The sequence below is a fragment of the Amblyomma mixtum genome, chromosome 1 (genome assembly GCF_055824585.1).
Source record: "Amblyomma mixtum isolate Tamu chromosome 1, ASM5582458v1, whole genome shotgun sequence".
NCBI lineage: Eukaryota > Metazoa > Arthropoda > Arachnida > Ixodida > Ixodidae > Amblyomma > Amblyomma mixtum.
Genome location: NC_143012.1, coordinates 150,428,799 through 150,449,078, shown reverse-complemented (window position 1 = coordinate 150,449,078; position 20,280 = coordinate 150,428,799). Strand labels below are relative to the sequence as shown.

At 43.7% G+C, this 20,280-nt stretch overlaps 2 protein-coding genes across 4 annotated transcripts; both read right to left on the bottom strand.

Annotated features, from left to right (window-relative positions):
* Positions 1-90: 90 nt before the first annotated feature.
* Positions 91-2,052, bottom strand: LOC149367954 (uncharacterized). 2 transcript variants are annotated; one of them, XM_089568292.1, is made up of 2 exons: positions 2,022-2,052; positions 91-715 (listed from the first exon to the last, which is right to left on the bottom strand). In XM_089568292.1, exon 2 carries the CDS (start codon positions 702-704, stop codon positions 483-485), a length of 222 nt encoding a protein of 73 aa, XP_089424418.1. In that variant the 5' UTR covers positions 705-715; positions 2,022-2,052; the 3' UTR covers positions 91-482. The 2 variants fall into 2 exon arrangements, with proteins under 2 accessions (XP_089424418.1, XP_089424424.1); XM_089568298.1 differs by having other exon boundaries at positions 1,997-2,046.
* Positions 2,053-16,132: 14,080 nt separating this feature from the next.
* LOC149367953 (uncharacterized) lies at positions 16,133-18,899 on the bottom strand. 2 transcript variants are annotated; one of them, XM_089568266.1, is made up of 2 exons: positions 18,791-18,899; positions 16,133-16,477 (listed from the first exon to the last, which is right to left on the bottom strand). In XM_089568266.1, the coding sequence occupies exon 2, from the start codon at positions 16,464-16,466 to the stop codon at positions 16,245-16,247; it is 222 nt and encodes a 73-aa protein (XP_089424392.1). In that variant the 5' UTR covers positions 16,467-16,477; positions 18,791-18,899; the 3' UTR covers positions 16,133-16,244. The 2 variants fall into 2 exon arrangements, with proteins under 2 accessions (XP_089424392.1, XP_089424398.1); XM_089568272.1 differs by having other exon boundaries at positions 18,766-18,821.
* Positions 18,900-20,280: the final 1,381 nt, after the last annotated feature.

Genomic DNA, 20,280 nt, shown 5'->3' with positions numbered 1-20,280 from the left:
GCAACCAGTTTACGTCTAGGAATGTCCAGTAAGCGTGCGCTGCCAGGAAGCGTCTGGGCGACAGTCCACTGCAAAAAGCACGGCACTGGGTTGGATGAAATCATTTAATGTTCCTACGTCACAGAAAACTCTGCCTATGATCGTTTTATCGATCGAAAGATCGATATATTTTACTATTGCACGATCGCAGTAAAATTTGATATATCCGTTTTGAAGTGTATATTTCTCCCTTCGTAAGCTTGCAGTAAGAAGTGCGAAATCATTTCGGGAAGATAGCACTGATGTCTCCTTTCATTTTGCAACGACAGAGCACTGCCAATTTACAAGCGTAAAGCACATTGCAGGGACACTGGAGCACAAGACAAGTTTAGTAAGCGAGAATAAATATTTATTTTGAAGAATCACGTGATGAAAGATGTCGCCGCAGTAGAAGATTCGCCAGGGTAGTGGCAGGCTTTGAGGGATGTTCCAAAAGCTCAAGTTCAACCGTAGAATCCTCGGCCATATCCGCCGTAGCCTCCGAATCCCCGTCCGTATCCACCGAAGCCACGGCCGTAGCCTCCGAATCCGCGGCCGTATCCACCGAAACCGCGACCGTAGCCTCCGAATCCGCGGCCGAAGCCATACTGGGCGGTTGCCAGGCTGCACAGGGCGGCCAGCACCAAGAGGGCGACCAGGAAGGACTTGCTGCTGACGGCAATCATGATTGGATTTCCTGGGCAAAGAGGAACACGCATGTTGTACATCAGCTGACAGTCTCAATGAGTGGAAAATTCGCATGAACTGAAAAGCAGGAGAGAGCCCCTATAAACCCATATCGTTACGAAAACGCTCCTAGTCTGCGCGGTTGCCGCCCTGTGTTCCAAGGCGCTTAGTATAAAAAATTACAGCAGGAACTTCTAACTCTTGTTGTAGACTAAATTTTTGCTTGTGGAGATCAAAACTAGTTGAAGTGAGCGCAGGGCACAATTTGCAAGTGAGATTTTCCAGCGCCTGCACTAGCAGTAGGCATAACAGTATGAACATCTTCACCCGCTATCTCATCGCATCCTTTTAGTTTACCTTTCATGACATATGAAAATATTTTTTATGAGTTCCTTAATTTTCGCTACTGGGGGCACACATAAGCCACTAAGTGGGTTGTCCAGGGTAGTTGGGCATGCGGTGCGTCTGATAACTCATGCAAGATCTACATTCTTGTCAATGACCCCTTTGACGTTTGGCCGCAAAAATCACTCCTGCAGGCTAATTCACACTCTAATTATTCGGTTGAGTGTACGGTCTTGCATATAGAGCTATAATGTTTTCGTTGCAGTTTCGAATGAAACTCTTTTATAATATAGAGTGATATGATGAAAGCCGCAACTAGGAATTTGCGGTTGTCAAGCCGGCGATCATTAGGTTGCATTGTATCTAGTATGGTACTGTCGTATGACGAAACGCGCTACTACAACACGTTCATGTTTTTCCCATTTCAGCTCCAGCCGACGTAAAATATTTTGCTTAGCCTTGTACAGAGTCATCTGCACATTGGATTGTCATGTCTATGCAGCCTTTCGGAACATTTCACTCCACCAGATACAATCGGGAGCATAATCCTCCAGGATTCGTTTGCTATCAAGACGACAGAAATTCGATCAGGCAGTGATCTCTCCCCCCCCCCCCCCCCCCACAACCCCTTACTTGTGGATGTCAAAGTTGAAGTAGCGTGCTGCCACTTGTAGTAGCCAAATTAGGAGATCATACTCGATCGCTTTGAATGCGTTCTGAAGATTTTGTCTCCAGAAGTACGTTAGAGTTACAGCCCCTCACTCTATGAATAAATCCGTGTCACGAACCTTCAAAGGATAGTTTCTCGTACTGCTTGATATATTCTTTAACACAAACCATTGCCTACCTGATGCAGAGCAAGCAAGAGACAACACTATTTTAACACACTATGCTCGCCAGCGCAAAAACCAGAGTCATGCAAAGCAGCCTACACAGTAATGCTTACAGGGTCTACAAGACCGCGTGCTCACCGGTTACTGCTGGACGGACGCTGGATGCACACAGAGGCTTGTGTTCTGTGGAGACACGCGGTTCTGTTTATATAGCGCCTGTCCGCACACGTGCCGACGCGTCCTCCGCCTCCATCCTTGGAGTGGAGAGAGTGGGACGATTTACTGGGAAAGCCCATTTCACTTGACGCATCAACCCTAGCGAGGGACTCTTCGGAAGCGTGTTTAACACTGTGTAAGCCTGGGCAGAGCGAATACACTCCCACTTTTCCGATGAGCTATAGATAACGCACGCCTAGTGCCCTTGAAAGCAGGTATTGCGACCTCGGCTTCCTGCATAACCTTCCTGCTGTGCGTACAGCTATGATGAAAGAGTGCGAATGGACAGGCTAGGGCACACTGACGTTTCTTACGGAGTCGAGTAGGTGTTGGTAGCACCCGTATTACTATAATCTGCCGATCCTCCTAATGAGAAGCGTCTGGGAAGCGTGCACTGATTTCGCATTCTCACGCAGATAGAGGACCTTCCTTATTCCTACACCTTCTAAGCAGTCGGCAAGCTTTAAAAGAGGTGCAGATAAATTTTAAGCGCACAAATTTAAACACTGACACTTTTTCTTACCTGGCAAAAAACGCCACAGGCGGTTGGAACCTACATAACAGCCTAGCCTTTACTTGCCTTGTTAAAAACGCTGGGATTACTTCATTATGATCCTTTGCCAATGCAGCTCTGTATTGTTATATTATTAATTGTATTATTATATTGCCATTATCATTGCCATTATCATTGTTATATCATTGCCATTATCATTATCATTCTGCTCTAATAATAATAATAATGCATCCATTTTTTATTTACAGTGCCAAAAAGGCCCCTTAAGTTCTTGGTGCTGGCGGATTACGGCGCACTGCGGGGCAGCTCGTCACGACCAACCCAGCCTGACCAACAATCATCCCCATATCTGGAAACCCGATTGCCTCACCGTTATCGATCGACAAGCATCACAGCCGATCAGGATATAAAGCCAGTTCACCCGGAAGCGCCTTTCAGTGGGCTCGGCGTCACAGTGATGGCTCCAGCTTACCGACATTTCGTCCTCATGTTGCAGGTAACCAACCGGCATTGCCTTTTTGCTACGAAATCTAGCTGTAGGGGTATTGTTGTGTTGCCAAGCCCACGCTGTTGGCGCAAAATTGCATATGACTGTAGACGGATGTTGCTGAACTTGTTGTTGTTAGCAAGAGATATAGAGACGAACCCCGGGCCTCTTGATAGTGTTGACGCTATCTCATCTCCTGAACTGGTCAAGATGTTACAGGATCTACAATGCGGGCAGTCAACCATACTCGGCGAGCTTAAATCAATTAACGAAAAGCTATCTGACCACGACAAAACGTTCGAGGACCTGAGTAACAGGCTAGGAAAAATTGAGTCCGAGTTTATGTCACTTACAGCCTTGCAGTCCAACCTGAGCGAAGTTCAATCGGCAACAAATCAGTGCTTGGCTCAGGTATCTGCTCTGACTGCCCGCGTTGTGGATGCTGAAAATAGGTCTCGTCGCGACAACTTCGTGTTTTTTGGTTTGACGGACGGCCCAACCGAATCCTGGTCTGAATCCGAAAAGTTGATCATTGGCCACTGTCATCAGTTTCTTGATGTCAACATTCAGCCACGAGATATTGCACGTGCCCATAGACTGGGTACTTACACACAAGGAAAAATGCGGCCGATCATCGTTAAGTTTGAGCACTACAAAGACAAAGACCTTGTGCTTTTTTTGTGCAAAATTTTTAAGGGAACAGATTATAGCGTCAGTGAAGACTTCTCGCCTGAAGCTCGTCTTGCGCGGAAAAAGCTTTTTCAGTTTGCGAAGGAACGTAACCTTAAAATCAAATTAAGAAATGACAAGCTTATCGCAAACAACAAAACATACATTTATGATCACGCCGCACAAAACTTTGTCGAAAAATTCTAGCGTGAAGTGCAAATTCGACGTGAAATCACCAAAGTCAATTATTCCCCGGTGAAATTCTTGTACACTAATATCCGCAGTGTTATACCGAAACGTGATGAAATTTGCAGCCTCATTTCTTCTTCTTCGAGTGACTTAGTACTACTTACAGAAACTTGGCTAAATCCATCAATAACTGATCTCGAAATATTGCCTTCACTCCCTCACTTTGATATCTTTCGCGAAGATAGACCCGGCAATGCGCGCGGTGGCGGTGTTCTAATCGCCGCTAACCGATCGCTGCGCTGCACGCTCGTTAATATCTCGACCCCTTTAAAAATAATCTGGATATTTTGCAATGCTACCTTTCCGCGCTTCCTAATTGGTGTTTGCTATTGACCCCCAACTAACGACGACTCTTTCTAACCTTCATTTTACGAATCATTGCAAGCTATAACAACCATGTATCATAACACCCCCGTCGTTCTTTTTGGTGACTTCAATTATCCCTCGATAAACTGGACTAACCCGCTTCCACCTTGTCAAAGTGCAACAACGAATGTGAATTCATGAACACGTGCCTGACTTTCGGTCTATCACAGCTGGTCACAAAACCTACACGCATTACAGACCACTCCTCTAATATCCTGGACCTCATTTTAACAACACACGCCGATATTTTTTCTTCGCTTTTCTTTCTCCCGTCCCCGAGCGATCACGCTGTAATCTGTGGCTCTTTCCAGTGCAGTTCACTCAGAAGCAAAAAAAGAAACAAGAAAAAACTGACTCTTTATGGTAAAGGTGATTATACAGATATAAATACAGAGTTGGCATCTTTTTGTGACACCTTCGCGGCCAGTTATCAAGAGCGTCCTGTTGATACTAACTGGCAACTTTTTAAAACCGAAATGCTCCGTCTAATCGCAAAGTACATCCCCACTATCACAATAACAGAGCGTGCGCAGTTGTCATGGTTCAATTCTGTACTAAACCGGTTGAATAACAAGAAAAAAAGGCTCTTTCGCATTGCAAAGCATTCTAACAACGACGCTACATGGGATAAGTATTTTCGGGCCGCCAGCGAGTACAAGAAATCTTTATATACCGCCAAACACAACTTTTTCAACAACATTCTGCCCTCTATGCTGCGTAACGACCCAAAACAGTTCTGGAAAACAATCAATCCTTCAGTTTCAACCAGTATTTCTTTGTTCCATAACGGCGACTGCAATGTTCCTGAACACGAAGTTGCTGGTGTACTAAACGATGCATTTTGCGCTGTCTTCACCAATGAGACACTTGTGCACCTCCCTTCACCCCCGAATTATGCTCATCCTCAAATGTATCCCATAACCTTCGACCCGTTCGGTATCTCTAATGTAATTGACAAACTAAAAAATTCATCCGCCGTGGGAACAGATGGCATTAATGCCAAAGTGCTTAAAAATACTAAACAAGTCAGTAGTTTTGTTTTCACTCATATTTCAGCAATCGCTAACTAGTGGTACCATTCCTGCTGACTGGAGGATTGGGAAGGTCGTTCCTGTCTTTAAAAAAGGTAACCGTTCATGCCCCACCAACTACAGACCAATATCTATCACAAGTGTTTGTTCAAAAATCATGGAGCATATTATTTATTCCCAGGTTGCATCTTTCCTTTCATCGGTCAACTTTTTCCACCCCAATCAGCATGGCTTCCGTCAAGGTCACTCTTGTGAATCACAGCTTGCTCTTTTCCTTCATGATATTCACACCATCCTTGACCTTAATACACCCACTGACGCATTTTTCTTTAGATTTCGAGAAAGCTTTCGGCAAAGTATCGCATCGTCACCTGCTACTCAAACTGTAGTGCCTTAATTTAGACCCTTCTGTGCTCACCTGGATCAGCAGTTTTCTAACCAATCGTCTCCAGTTTGTTGTCGCCAATTCCCATTCATCTGCTCTCTCCCATGTCCGGTCGGGTGTTCCCCAAGGTACTGTTTTAGGCCCCCTTCTTTTCCTAATTTATATTAATGACCTGCCAAATAACATGCCATCTAACATACGCCTGTTTGCCTACGATTGTGTGATTTACCGCTCCATAAATAACCAATCAGATGTTGCCGACCTACAGAACGACCTCCTTAAAGTGCAAGAGTGGTGCGATACCTGGCTCATGAAACTAAATGTCAATAAAACCTTTTTAGTCTCTTTTCACCGCCGACGTAACTACTCACCTCCCAACTACCTCCTTTACGGTTGGCCCATAATTCAAACCGACAATATTAAGTACCTAAGTGTCCATATCTCCAGTGACCTATCCTGGCACAGTTATGTTACTAATATAGCGAACTCAGCCAATCGCGTCATTGGCTACTTACGGCGTAACTTTTCCTTAGCACCCTCTTCCGTCAAACTAATTGCCTATATATCACTTGTCCGACCTAAACTAGAGTACGCTAGTTCTATATTCGATCCTCACCAAACCAACCTGTCGAATTTACTGGAATCTATTCAAAATCGCGCTTCGCGATTCATTCTTTCAGAGTACTCATATCGCGCTAGTGTAACTGGACTAAAATCTCGACTTGAACTTCGTACCCTAGCATCCCGTCGTGAACTAGCTCGCCTTTCTCTTTATCATACATTTTTTTACAGCTTGCCACCGAACAATGCACTCATCCGCCCAGCCCATCCTTTATCCCGTCACAGCCATCCCAAAGCAGTCTACCCCCAGCGCGCCCATACCACAACGTTCCAAAACTCATTTTTCCTCCGTACTGCCCTGGACTGGAACGACCTTCCCGGCCATATCGCTTCCCTTGAAGATCATCAACAATTCAAGACTGCCATCGAAAATCATTTTTTTTTGTCATAACTGCCGTACTCCCCGCCCACCCCTCATGTAATACCCCTTAAATGGGGCCTTTGAGGACTTAATGAATGAATGAATGAATGAATGAATGAATGAATGAATGAATGAATGAATGAATGAATGAATGAATGAATGAATGAATGAATGAATGAATGAATGAATGAACGAACCTTACGCAACACAAAAAATCTACAATCGATTTCACCATGAGAACAATAATCGGGACATGTAGCGCAACAGTCAAGGTTATAGAAAACGAATACCTGTCATCATGGCCTCCGCTTCAGACAAAGGCATCAATCAATCTATCAATCAATCAATTTTATTTCCTTAATAAGCCCCTTCCAGGGGCATTACATAAGGGGTGGGTACAACGTTCGGTGAGACAGAAAGTAATCATGCGTTGTGATGATGACAAATAGCTGTATGCTGTACGCGCGAAGTTTGCGGGACAGGTTATTGTTGCAATGTCAGCGGGAAGGCCATTCCAGTCCGCGGCGGTGCGTGAAAAAAATGAAGCTGCGAAGGTGACTGTGCGTGCACGTGGACGGCTGATCTGGAGTTGATGGAGAGTGCGGTGAGATATGCGTGCCGGAGGGACCATGTAGGGTGCAGGTCGTAGATTCGTGTAAAATAACTTGTGAAATAATAAAAGACTGCCTGTGCGGATGCGCAGCTCGAGTGGCTGCATGCCTGAAAGCGATTTCAGATACGTAACACTGGTACTGTAATGGTATGAAGAATGAATAAATCTAACGGCGTGGTTTTGCAGAACATCTAATGCGTTGGTCAGATGAGCTTGGTGTGGGTGCCAAATAGGTGATGCGTATTTTAATTTCGATTTCACAAGTGCTTCGTAAGCTAATAACTTAACATGCATGGGTGCATCGCGAAGATGACGTTTTCGAAAACCAGGGGATTTGTTAGCTGAAGAAATGATGTTAGTTATATGCGTTTTCCAGGAGAGGTCAGCGCAAAAGGTTACGCCTAATTATTTTCATGATTGTACTGGCAGCACGGGAACGGTGTCGATATGATAGAAGGGCTCGAGCGGGTTACGGCGGCGTTGAAAAGAGAGTACGTTGCATTTGTGACGGTTCAGCTCCATTAGCCAAATTTTACACCAACCTTGAATCTTGTTAAGGTTGTTTAGGAAAGATAATTGATCAAAAGTGTGATTAACTGTTCCATAAAGAACACAGTTGTCAGCAAATATGCGAATTTTGCAGGACACATGCGAGGGCAAATCTTTTATGTATATTAAAAACAAAAGGGGACCTAGCACGGAACCTTGAGGGACGCCAGATGTTACAGGAAGGAAGCTGGAAGTGTGTTCATTTACAAAGACGGACTGAGTGTAGTTAGATGGAATTTTTTAATGCATGCAATAACATTAGGATTGATATTAAGGATTAAGGAGAGATAACTTTTTACTTCTACGGTTTGCTGCTGCATGGTAGCAAACCGAAAGTTAACGAAAAAGCGAAAACATGAAAACGGCGAAAGCAGCGCGATATGAAAAGACCTAACACATAAAAATATAGAAATAAACGGAGGACACAAGAAACGAAAAGAAAGAAAGGAGGAAGGCAGGAAGGAAGGAAGGAAGGAAGGAAGGAAGGAAAGAAGCAAGAAAGACAGAAAGAAGGAAAGAAAGGAAGACAGAAAGAACGAAAGAAAGGTGGGAAGAAAAAAGGAACAAGGAAGGAAGAAAGAGAGAAAGGAAGAAGGAAGGAAGAAAGAAAATGAAAGGAAGAAGGAAAGAAAGAGAGGGAGAGAGAAAGAAGGAACGAAGGAGATAACTAAAGAAAGAATGATAGAAAGAAAGAATCAAAGAAATGAGGAAAGAAAGAAGAAGAGAAAGAAAGGAAAAAAGAAAGATAGAAAGAAGGCAAGAAAGATACGAAGAAAGAAAGAAGGAAGGAATGAAGGAAAAAAGAAGAGTAGAGAAAAAAGAAAGAGCGGATAAAAGAAGAAAGAAAAAGAAAGAAAGAAGGAAAGAAAGAAAGGAATAAAGAAAGAAAGAAGGAAAGAAGGAAAGAAAGGAACGAAGAAAGGAAGAATGAAAGAAAGGAAGAAATAAAGGAAGAAGGAAAGAAAGAAAGAAAGGAAGGAAGGAAGGAAGGAAGGCAGGAAGGAAGGAAGGAAGGAAGAAAGAAAGGAAGAAAGAAAGACAGAAAAAAAGAAAGGAAGAAAGAAGGAAAGAATGAAAGAAAGAAGGAAAGAAAGGAAGAAAGAAAGGAAGAAAAGAAGAAGGAAAGAAAGGAAGAAGGAAAGAAAAAGAAAGAAGTACAGAAAGAAAGAGAACAAAGAAAGTAAAAAAGAAGAAAGGAAGACTGAAAGAAAGAAAGCAAGAAGGAAAGAAAGACGGAAAGAAAGGAATAAGGAAAGAAAGAAAGAAGGAAGGAAAGAAGGAAATGAAGAGAGAAGGAAAGAAAGAGAGAAAGAAAAAAGGAAGGAAAAGGGAAAGAGGGAACCAAAAGAAGGAAGAAAGGAAGAAAGCAGGAAAGAATGAAATAAAGAAAGAAGGAGTCCAGCGATTTCTTCCGGTTCGCGGATATCACCTTTTGCAAGTTTGAAAAAGATCAGCCAGCAAACACCGACACCACTGAGTGAGAAGACTTGCCAGGAAAGACGTGTCAGCACTCGTGTCGGCCTTCATTTTGAGGAAACGCTGCTTGCAGAGCAACAAGATATTATTTTGAGCCCTTTCAGTCCGCTCATTCTTAGAGTTGCACATTCTGTGGCAAACAGTTGGACCGTATTCGTGGCGAGGTCGGCAGGGAGATTTATACCGCTTTAGGAACGAAACGAACGCCGGAATTCTGTGGAAAAGCGGCAAAGTGCACCTAGGTGCCGAAGTGCACGCCGAGTAAATGCGAGAAAGGGGAAGAAAACATCAGGGAAGAATAAAAAGGGCAGCAAAATCACGCGTTCCAGCAACCGTCGGCAGAGTTGCGGTTCCGATCTGATGCAAGAGTTGCTTAGTTTTGCGCCTGTAGGAGACCACTCCGTTAACTCCGGTTTGAAAATCCGATCGTTATTGAGGTACCACCAATGGGATAATGAAATATCTGCCCGGTGAGCGATGCAGTCCTCAATTGTGGGCACCTCCTTTTATGTCTTAGGCATACTGCAAGGGCCATGAATTCTGTGCCATAGTAGCAACAATGCTTACAAAAAAGAAAGGGCCCAATACAGAACCCGGAGGCACACCGCTGGCTGTTTTGTACCTGAAAGATGTCTCAGCTTTAAAGCTTACATTGCAGTATCAGTTTTGGACGTAGCTACGTATGTTCGCCACAGCCGAAGCGATTGATGTCAGAGAGAAGTTTCGAAATCAACAACAGTTTGTGCACTACATCAAAAGCGTTACTCATACAGCATCAGCCTGGCTCCTACTCAGGACGGCAAGGGCAGCTTGCGTCATAGAACATGAGAGGTTTTATTAGTCGAGTGGGCAAGAATAAAGCCGTGTTGACAAGGAATGAGGACAATCGAACCTAAGACAGACGCAGCCTTAAGCGGTGTTTTTTGGATAGATTTTTGAGGCGATCAAAGGAGAGAGACTGGCTTGCAGTTGCCAACGTCAGCCTTTGCGCCGGCATTGAATACTGCAAAAACACGTGTGAAACACGTTCTTGGCGGAACGTGCACGACCACAGACTGTTAATAAATGTAACAGGAGTGTATATATTATACAATAAATGTTATGTAATACATATATTGCAAGGATAAAGAAGAAGATGCTGTCCAAGTACATCGCTTCTGACCGCACGAATTGGGATCCCGTCCTTCCGTACGTCACTTATGCGTACAATACCGCTACGCAGTTCACTACCGCCTTCTCTCCTTTCGTCCTACTTTACGGCCGCCAACCCGCTGCTACTATAGACACAATTGCCCCTTACTACCCTGATGAATCCGAATATCGGCCGGTTTCCGAAGCCCCGCAACACGCCGAAACCTGCCGCCAAATCGCCCGCTCACTCACGACCGACACCCAGTATCACCAGCGCTCCCGTCTCGACCAAGACCAAACCTCACCGAACTACTCTCCTGGCGCACTTGTGTGGCCCTGGATCCCTTCAGGAACTCCCGGTCTCTCCTCAAAATTTCTAGCCAAGTACCATGGTCTATACCATGTACTGGAGTGCACATCTCCGGTTAATCATGTGGTGGAACCCTTCCCGCCGTCTCCTGATCTCCGCCGGCACGGACGGGATACCGTTCATGTCCAGCTCCTCAAGCCATACTACGACCCTGCCGTTTTGCCATCACCCTAAGTCGCCAGGATGGCTCGTCTTCTCCCTAGAGCGATTGTAAGGATAACGAAGAAGATTCATCCGATGATCTGAAAAGAAGAAAACTAGGTGGCAGTGTTCTCGCGAGTTTTGCCAGCGCTACGCTTGTGTGTGCTTCGCCGACCTGATACCAGACTGTTGCTGACGCCGTTCCCGTTGCCCCAGTACATCGTAACAGACACCACGTTACAATATATATATCCGCGTTGGCGCAGTGGTTATGGCGCTCGGATGCGGACCCAATAGGATGCGGCCGCGGCGTTCCAATTTTCATGGATGCGATATTCTGATAAGTGATTGTTTAGCAGACGAGGAGGAGTGCACACAGGATTCACAATTTCGTAATTCACAATTTCGCTCAAGTTCTGGACAATTCCGGCCAAATATATGTCATATTTATAGATTTTAAGAAAGCTTTTGATTTAGTTCCGCACAATAAACTTATCCATAAACTTCAAACTATAGGTCTTCCTTCTTTTATTGTTAATTGGGTTGCGCCTTATTTATCTAACCAATTTCAATATGCTAGTATCGATGGTCATTGTTCTAACAAACTTCCAGTCACTTCTGGTGTCCCGCAAGGCGGTGTCCTCGGGCCATTACTGTTTCTTATCTATATTAATGACATTACCGACATCATCTCTCATCCTGTTCTTAGGTTGTTTGCTTGCGATTGTGTTTTGTTTAATGAAGTTAAAGTTCAAGGCGACCAGATTTTACTTAATCATAACCTACAGATGGTGCGTTAAATGGGGGATGGAACTAAACGCTGACAAGACAGTATTTATGCGGATCACTAATAAAAGAAACAGTCATTCCTTTTCATATAATCTTCCCACTCGGCACCTTTCAGAAGTCAAAGAATACAAGTACCTAGGAGTAACACTAACGAATAATCTTAGTTGGAATAAACATATTGAAACCGTATGCTCTTCTTCGTTTCGCAATCTATGTTTTCTTAGGCACAAGTTAAAAAAGCTCCCCCTAACGTTAAGCAATTGGCATATTACACCATGATTAGACCAAAACTTGAGTATGCATGCACTGTTTGGGATCCTCACACAAAGACTAACATTAATGATTTTGAAAGAATTCAGCGCAAAGCAGTTCGGTTTATATATTCTAAATATCGCACCACTGACTCACCATCTGCTCTGTTGCTTCAACATAATATACAGTCCCTTGAAACTCGGCGTAGAATACTACGTTTAAGATTTCTCTTTCTACTGGAAAATAACAAACTGTCAATGGCTCCCGATTTGTATCTCCAACGGATAACGTCCAGGTCAACCAGAAACAGGCACACTGAATCGTTAAAACCTTACTTTGCCAGAACTAACATATTCAAATATTCTTTTTTCCCCGCACCATTACCGAGTGGAATCAGTTACCACTATAATCAACAGTTGACATTGATGCCATTGAACAGGCCATTTATTGATTTTTTTACTTGCCTTGTACTTTTGTTTTGTGTTTTTGTATTGTGTTTATTGTGTCCCTCCTGCCAGGGCCCTTCACTGGGCCTGCAGTATGCCCTAAATAAATAAATAAATAAATAAATAAAATAAAGATCGCACTTGGTAATTTGTTGATCAACGTTTCCATTGTATGAACAAATTGTTGCTTACAATGATTAAACCTTGGTCTCAAATCAACCCTTCTTCATTGTCGATGTGTTGAATGTATGGAATTTGTATGGAATATGTGTGTGTGTTGGAGACTTTTACCTTCACTACACTACAGTTATTGTATAAGAGGAATAGTCAGAGGTCGTAAAGCTAAGGTAGTTCAAACAATTCCAAGTGAAAAAGAGGGTAAAAGAACTTCCCTAACAAATTATTGAATGTCATCCTCATAGCCCTTTTTTAAAACGTATATATTTGCACTTTGTTTATTCGCCTTGTCGTACCACATATGATTTCGCCTCAGCAAAGTTGTGCAGTGATTAATGAGTTACAAATTAACATTTTCAGAAGAACGGATACTATAGCTTTAGGTGGGATAATGTGCCAGTATACGAGGCAAAATTTGATGCGATGTGATTAACGCAGTCATTTTAGGATTATGAGCTTCTAAACAATACGCCCAAAGTTTTAATCCAGTTCACTACCTCTATCGAGGTCATACTGTACATGAGCGATGGGAGTGAACTGACAAGGTGTATTTTTTTGCAAATAACAACAGTAACAACTGAGACGTGGTTTGTGGCAGCTTTCATGCGAGCACTGAAAATATTGGGAGACGATGCTCATACCTTATAGTACGGGGCCGGACGGAGTTTCTTGTAACACAGAGGCCATTAGTGGTTTCAGTTTCAGCCCTGAATGCTTTTGATTGCATGCGAGCCGTTTTTACCCACATGCATAGGATTCAAACAATTTTGGAAGCGCAAGGAAGCTGAGTTTCTAGGAGAGACATTTATATCAATATCTCCCATAAGCATGATTAGTAATCCTCATGAATGCTAAATTTTGTCAGGTGTTCTGTAAACTGAAAAAACACGAGAACCGATCCAGAAGGGTTCCGATGTACAAGTACGTCATAATACTGCTAAATGTACTCATTAACTACAGGTTATTCAAGTATTGTTTTATACAGATTAGCGGACCAACATGCGTAAGAATGCAACCACCCTCTTTGTTTTTCTCGAAAAGTAGACTGAGACTCAAATCGCGGAAGCAATGATGAGATTAAAACCATGTCTCGCTAGTAGCGATCTCATCAAAGCCATGCTTTAAAATCAATATAAACAAGGGTATTTCATGAAACATTTGTCGTGATGACATGAAACGTGATGAAACGTGATGTCGTGATGTCATGAAACGTGATGTCGTACCCACTCCTATCTTAGTCCAGCAGGGCTGATAGTATGTACAAATAAATAAACAAATAAATAAATTTCTTCCCGCAATCTTGTTAAATGTTATTTACTCCATTCGCTATATGACAAAAAATGCGTTTGATGGGACAGGATGCATATTAAATTCATCTGATAAAAAAAAAAAACAGGTTACTGCAACGTGCAGTCATCTCTGCGAAAACTCTGTCAGTTCGTACACAACTGCGCACATAGCGTGTCAAAGGTTTTAAACAGAACTGCTCCGGCCGTTACCGTTAAAGCCACGTGGAGGCCGGCCCGTTCAGTCGGTCTACGATTTTTTCATCAAATGTGCTTCGGGACGATTCGCGACGTCTTTTTTTCTTTTCCTAATGACGACTCATACCACTATCATGATTCGTGGCTTTGGTGTTGCGTCGCTCGTGCAGCCCCATTAAAGACTGTGCTGAAGAATCTCGGCAGGCTACTCGAAGATCTACCTTGTTTGCATCACCTCTGTGGCTGACTGCTAAAAGGCTTCCTTGCCTCGCTACGCTTTGCGCTGAGACGCGCATAGCGTTCAGCTTTCCGTACCGTGTTTACATCAGCAATGTGCGTCGCCATCGGCAGTTTCGGTACGCTCCATACCATTGCCATTTCGTCGCTAAGACTCTCGCCAAACGTTCATCCCGTTTGCAAGCTGCAAGTTACGGCGCCAAATTCTTGGAATATCCACTGCTGACGGAGCTCACGGGAACATTTCAAAGAGGTCGCCGCTAAGTCCCAGTGCGATCAGTGATCGATTGAAGATCATTCCAAAGGCGGTTGGGCGGCGGCTGCCTGAGATCTGACGTTCTTCGGTTGCATCTTCGCAAATAAACGAAAGAACAATCCCGAAAGTAATTTGTATTAAATCAGCCGTTCGCCCACCGCCGACAGACGCCATTGAGTTTTGCCAACCCTGATGTTCTTGTCATAAAATTACTTTTTCATACCATGCAAATCTACAAATGTTTTTTTGCGGAGAAGGAATTTCCCGCTATTAAAAGCAGCACTTTGCAAACATGGTACGGTCTCACACTCGTTTGTTGTATTCATGTACGCTCACTGCGGTTTGGGCATGGTTTCGCATTTTCTCGAAGCTTAGCATTCTGAAAAAAAATACATATTTCCAGGCAAACAGGAAATATCATGTTTTGATACTACGCGTGAGTTGGCATCATTTCTCCGGCGAATCTTAGGAATTTTCTCAGGACGAACTGGCGGGCTAGTTGGTTACACATCTCAAAAATTTTTGAGAATCTTAGGAAATCACGTCGTAGGTATCGGAGCAGTAGGCACTCGATAAATGGAATCCCGACACATCTAATTCTTGTTTATATCGAACAGCCAGGACATCCCTTTGCGAAACGGATGGCGCTATTGTTCGCGAATAAAGAAGTCCCATTTAGCAGAGCGTTAGATATAAAGATAACCAGCTGCGTACCCCTGCAAGTCGCCCTTGGCCTAGCGGCCCTGTCCGCTCACTTCGATCGCGGAGATGGCTTACCTGCGCGGCCATGGGGACCCACTAGATGTGCTCCACCTGTAAAACAGCTTTAAAAGGTGAACGTCGGGTGTGCTTGAGGGTGTTTTCGTTCCCTTGTATTCCTTTGCATCCACATCACTGTCTTGTGCCTGGCCTGCAATGGTCGCTCCATTGCCGGAGACATTGCGAAAGTGAAGTGAACCTTCACTTAAATAAGAACAATTAACTGATGGATTACTGGTAACAAGATTAAGAGTTTTAATAGAGTGGTCAGCTCCAAAGTCCAATAAAGCTGCGATGCCAACCAGTTTACGCCTAGGAACGCCCAATAACCGATGCGCTGCTAGGACGCCTCTGGGCGACAGGCCACCGCAATAAGCACGACACTGGATTGGATGAAATCATTTACTGCTCTTACGTCACAGATAGCTCTGCCTATGATCGTTTTTTATCGATCGAGACATCGATATATCCGACTATTTTACGATCCCCATAGAACTCGATATATACGTGTTCAAGTATATATTTCTCCCTCCTAAGCTTGAGGTAAGATGGGTGAAATCCTTTCGCCAAGCGGAGTGCTTATGCCCTGTTTCGTTTTGCAACTAAAGAGCACTGAAAATTTACAAGCGTGAAACATATTCCAGGAAACCTGAACCACAAGACAAACAGATTCAGCGATAATAAATATTTATTTTGAAAAATCACAAAATGAGAGATGTCGCCGCGTTAGAAGATTCGTCGGGGTAGTGACAGGCTTTGAGTGACGTTCCAAAAGCTCAAGTTCAACCGTAGAATCCTCGGCCATATCCACCATAGCCCCCGAATCCACGTCCGTATCCGCCGAATCCACGGCCGTAGCCTCCGAATCCGCGGCCGTATCCACCGAATCCGCGACCGTAGCCTCCGAATCCGCGGCCGAAGCCATACTGGGCGGTTGCCAGGCTGCACACGGCGGCCAACAACACGAGGGCGACCAGGAAGGACTTGCTGCTGACGGCAATCATGACTGGATTTCCTGGGCAGATAAGAACACGTGCGTTGCACATGAAGTGAGAGTCCCAATGAGTCGAAAATTCGCATGAACTGAGAAGCAGGAGAGTGCCCCTACAAAGCCCATATCTTCACGAAAGCGCTCCATGATTTCGCGGCTGGGGCCATGTGTTGCATTGCGCTTAATGACAAAAATTAAAGCAGGGGTTTCTAACTTTTAGTATAAACGAAATTTTTTCTTGTTGCGGTCAAAACTAGTTGGTGTAAGCGCAGGGCATGACTTACAAGTGAGATTTTCTAGCGCCTGCACTAGGAGTGGGCACAACAGTATGGACATCTTCACCCGCTATCTCCTCGCATCCCTTTAGTTTACCCTTGATGACATATGAAAATATCCGATATGTGCACCGTGGTGTTCGCTACTGGGGCGCACATAAGCCGCTATGTGGGGATGTACAGGGCAGTTGGGCATGGGGTGCATTTAATAACTCACACAACATCGATATTCGTACAAATGACCCCTTTTGACGTTTGGTCGTGAAAATCACTCCTGCAGGCTATTTTCGGTTATTTCGGTTATTTTCGGTTCAGTGTAAGGCCTTGTATATAGAGCTCTAATTTTTATGAGCCATTATTATCGGCTAACGAAGCTATTCCACAGACTCCCGTACATAATTCCTCTCTTTAAGCCTACTTCAAGAAACCTTAGAATGTTTTTCGGAGAAATTTATAACGAAACGCATTCATAAAATAGAGACCTATGAGGATCTTTTTTTTTATTCAAGGTACCTACAGCGCCTTGAGAGGCATTATTGTAGGGGGGGGGGGGGGGGGGGGGGTAAGTACTTTAACAGTAAAATTCAATGCAGAACAAGAGAACAAAACAGAAAGAAAAGTTACAAAAAAATGTTAAGAACTTCCGAAAAGATAAAAGCATTCTGATTGCACCCGAGGTGCCCAACCAACACTGATAACAGCATAATCAGATTATTGCATGGTCAACTGCGGCCTGGAAATTCTCGCTCTCAAACACTTCTTTAGGCAGCAGGTTTCAGTCACTTATTCTGTTGGGAAAAAATGTATATTTGAATGTATTAATCCGGCAGTTATACCCTCTAATTTTCATGGTATGGTCCCTTCTACTCGAAACGTAGTGAGGTTGCCTTAAATAGAGGCATTTATTAATTCCTGTTTTATTATTGTAAATGTCGTACAAAAACTTTATTCTAAAAACTTTTCTTTGGTGGGATAATAGCTTCCAACCAAGAACTTCCCGAAGTTCTACGCTTCTAACCTTAAAATTATAATTCCCAGTTACGAACTTTGCTGGCTCTTCTGAACTCGTTCTAGCTTGTCTTTTAAAATATTTGTGAACGGGTCCCAACATACGCATCCATATTCGAGAATTGCCCTGACATTCGTAACGTACAATGTTTCTTTTAGGCGTGGAGTTGTATGTTTAAAGTTTCTTTTAAAAAGGTTGAGAACGTGGGAAGCTCTGGCAGTTATCGCGTCGACTTGTGCGGTCTAATCCAACTTCGCTGTAAATGTGATACCGAGATACTTTACTCTGTCCTTTGTCTGTACAACAGATTGATTTAGATTATAGTTGCCCCATATCTTCTTTTTTTTGTTTGTGAACTGCATGAGGTAACATTTACTGGTGTTGAGAGTCATTTTCCGTAATTAGAAATTGGCGGAAGTTATGGAGCCAGGGATCATTATTTTGCATCGTCTCTAGAATGGCACTTTAGTACGGAAACAGGCGCCACTACAACACGTTCATATTTTTCCCATTTTCGAGCCCCATCCGACGTCAAATATTTGGCTTCGCCTTAAAAAGAGTGATCTGCACAACGGTTTGTCATGTCTATGAAGCCTTTCTGGACAGGTATTCGATTCTAGCAAATGAAATCAAAGGCAAAAGCCTCCAGGATCACGGCCCGATCAAGGCGATAGCGCTTCAATTAGGGAATGATCTCCATCCTTACTTGTGTTTGTCAAAGTTGGAGTAACGTAGTGTCACTTGTAGCCGCCAAATTAGGAGATCATACTCGCTCTGATCGCTTTTTATGCGTACGGGAGATTTCGTCTCCAGAAGCACGTTAGTGTTACAGACCCTCTCTGTGAATAAATACGGATCAAGAACTATCAAAGGATTGTTTCTAGTACTGCTTGGTAAATTCTTTAACACAGACGACCATTGCCTACCTGATGCCGCGCAAGCGGAAGAAAAAACTATTTTCACACACACTGAACTCCCCTGCGCGAGAAGACAGCGACATGCAAAGCAGCCTACACAATAAAGCTTACAGGGTCTACAAGACCGCGTGCTCACCGGTTGCGGCTGGACGCACGCTGGATGCACACAGAGGCTTGTGTTCTGTGGAGACACGCGGTTCTGTTTATATAGCGCCTGTCCGCGCACGTGCCGGCGCGTCCTTCGCTTCCATTCGTCGAGTGGAGAGAGTGAGGCGATTTACTGGGAAAGCCCCTTTCGCTTGACGCATCCATCCTGGCGAGGGGCTTTTCGGAATCGTATTTAAGACTGTGTAAGCGTGGACGGAGAGAATACACTCCCAGTTTTCCGATGAGCTACAGATAACGTCCTCCCAGTGACCTTCAAAGCAAGCATTGCGACCTCGGCTTCCTGCATAACGCGCAACTACGATGAAAGAGTGCGAAGGGACGGGCGAGGGCACACGGACGTTTATTACGGAGCCGAGTAGACTTTGGCAGCACCCGTTTTGTTATTATTTGGCAGTCCTCCTAATTACAAACGTCTAGGAGGCGTGCATTGTTTTCGCATTCTCACGCAGAAAGAGGACCTTTCTGATTCCTACACCTTCTAAGCAGTCGGCAAGCTTAAAACAAGGTGCAAATAAAAGTTAAACGCAAAAATTTATATACTGACACTTTTTCTTACACGGCAAAAGGCGCTCCAGGCGACTGGTGGCAACATAACAGCTTAGCTTTTACTTCTCTGGTTAAAAACGCTGTGATTACTTCATCATGATGCTTTGTAAACATATTCCTGTATTATTATATTAATAATGGTATTATTATATTGCCATTAACATTATTATACCTGAATATTAACAATAACAAATTAATCTTTATTTCTCGATAACCAGAAAGAACCCCAAAATTCTTGCTGGCAAACCTTACGCAACACAAAAAATCTACCATCTTTTTCATACAGAGAACAATAATCAGGACATGTAATGCTACAGTCTAGGCGACAGAAAAAAAACCTGTCAAGAAATCCTCTGCTTCAGGAAAAGGCGTGGCCGCAAACCGAAAGATAACGAAAAAGCGAAAACATTAATATGGCGAAGACAGCGCAATATGAAAATACCTTAAATATACAAACATACAAGTGAACAGAGCAAAAAATAAACTAAAACAAAGAAAGAAAGAACGAACGAAACAAAGAAAGAAAGTGGGAAGGAAGGAGTAAAAAAAGAAAGAAGTGAAGAGACAAAGAAGCAAAAGAAAGAACGAACGAACGAACGGGGCTTATTCTCTGATTTTCACGACTGGTCTGCTTGCTGTTTTTCCCTTTTATACTCCTAAGAAGGCACTCTGCTACACTTGTCAGGACTGACTGAGCTAAGCCGGCATTTTGAAGCCTCACTATCTGTAGCTGGAAATTCGTTTTCATGCAAAGGCTACAGGACTTCGCATTAAGCCCAGCAGTTGTACCCTACTCGCACCGGGTAGCCCATAACTTGAAGAAGGTAGCATCAAAGTACAAGGTTCCTGTAGTTTTTTCGGCTCCCTGTAAACTGTCCACTTTGAGTCCTGGTATTAATACGCCGAGAACGG

What these genes read in the sequence shown, in the direction of transcription:
- LOC149367954 (XM_089568292.1), bottom strand. Translation starts at nt 704, where the DNA reads ATGATTGCCGTCAGCAGCAAGTCCTTCCTGGTCGCCCTCTTGGTGCTG.
- LOC149367953 (XM_089568266.1), bottom strand. Translation starts at nt 16,466, where the DNA reads ATGATTGCCGTCAGCAGCAAGTCCTTCCTGGTCGCCCTCGTGTTGTTG.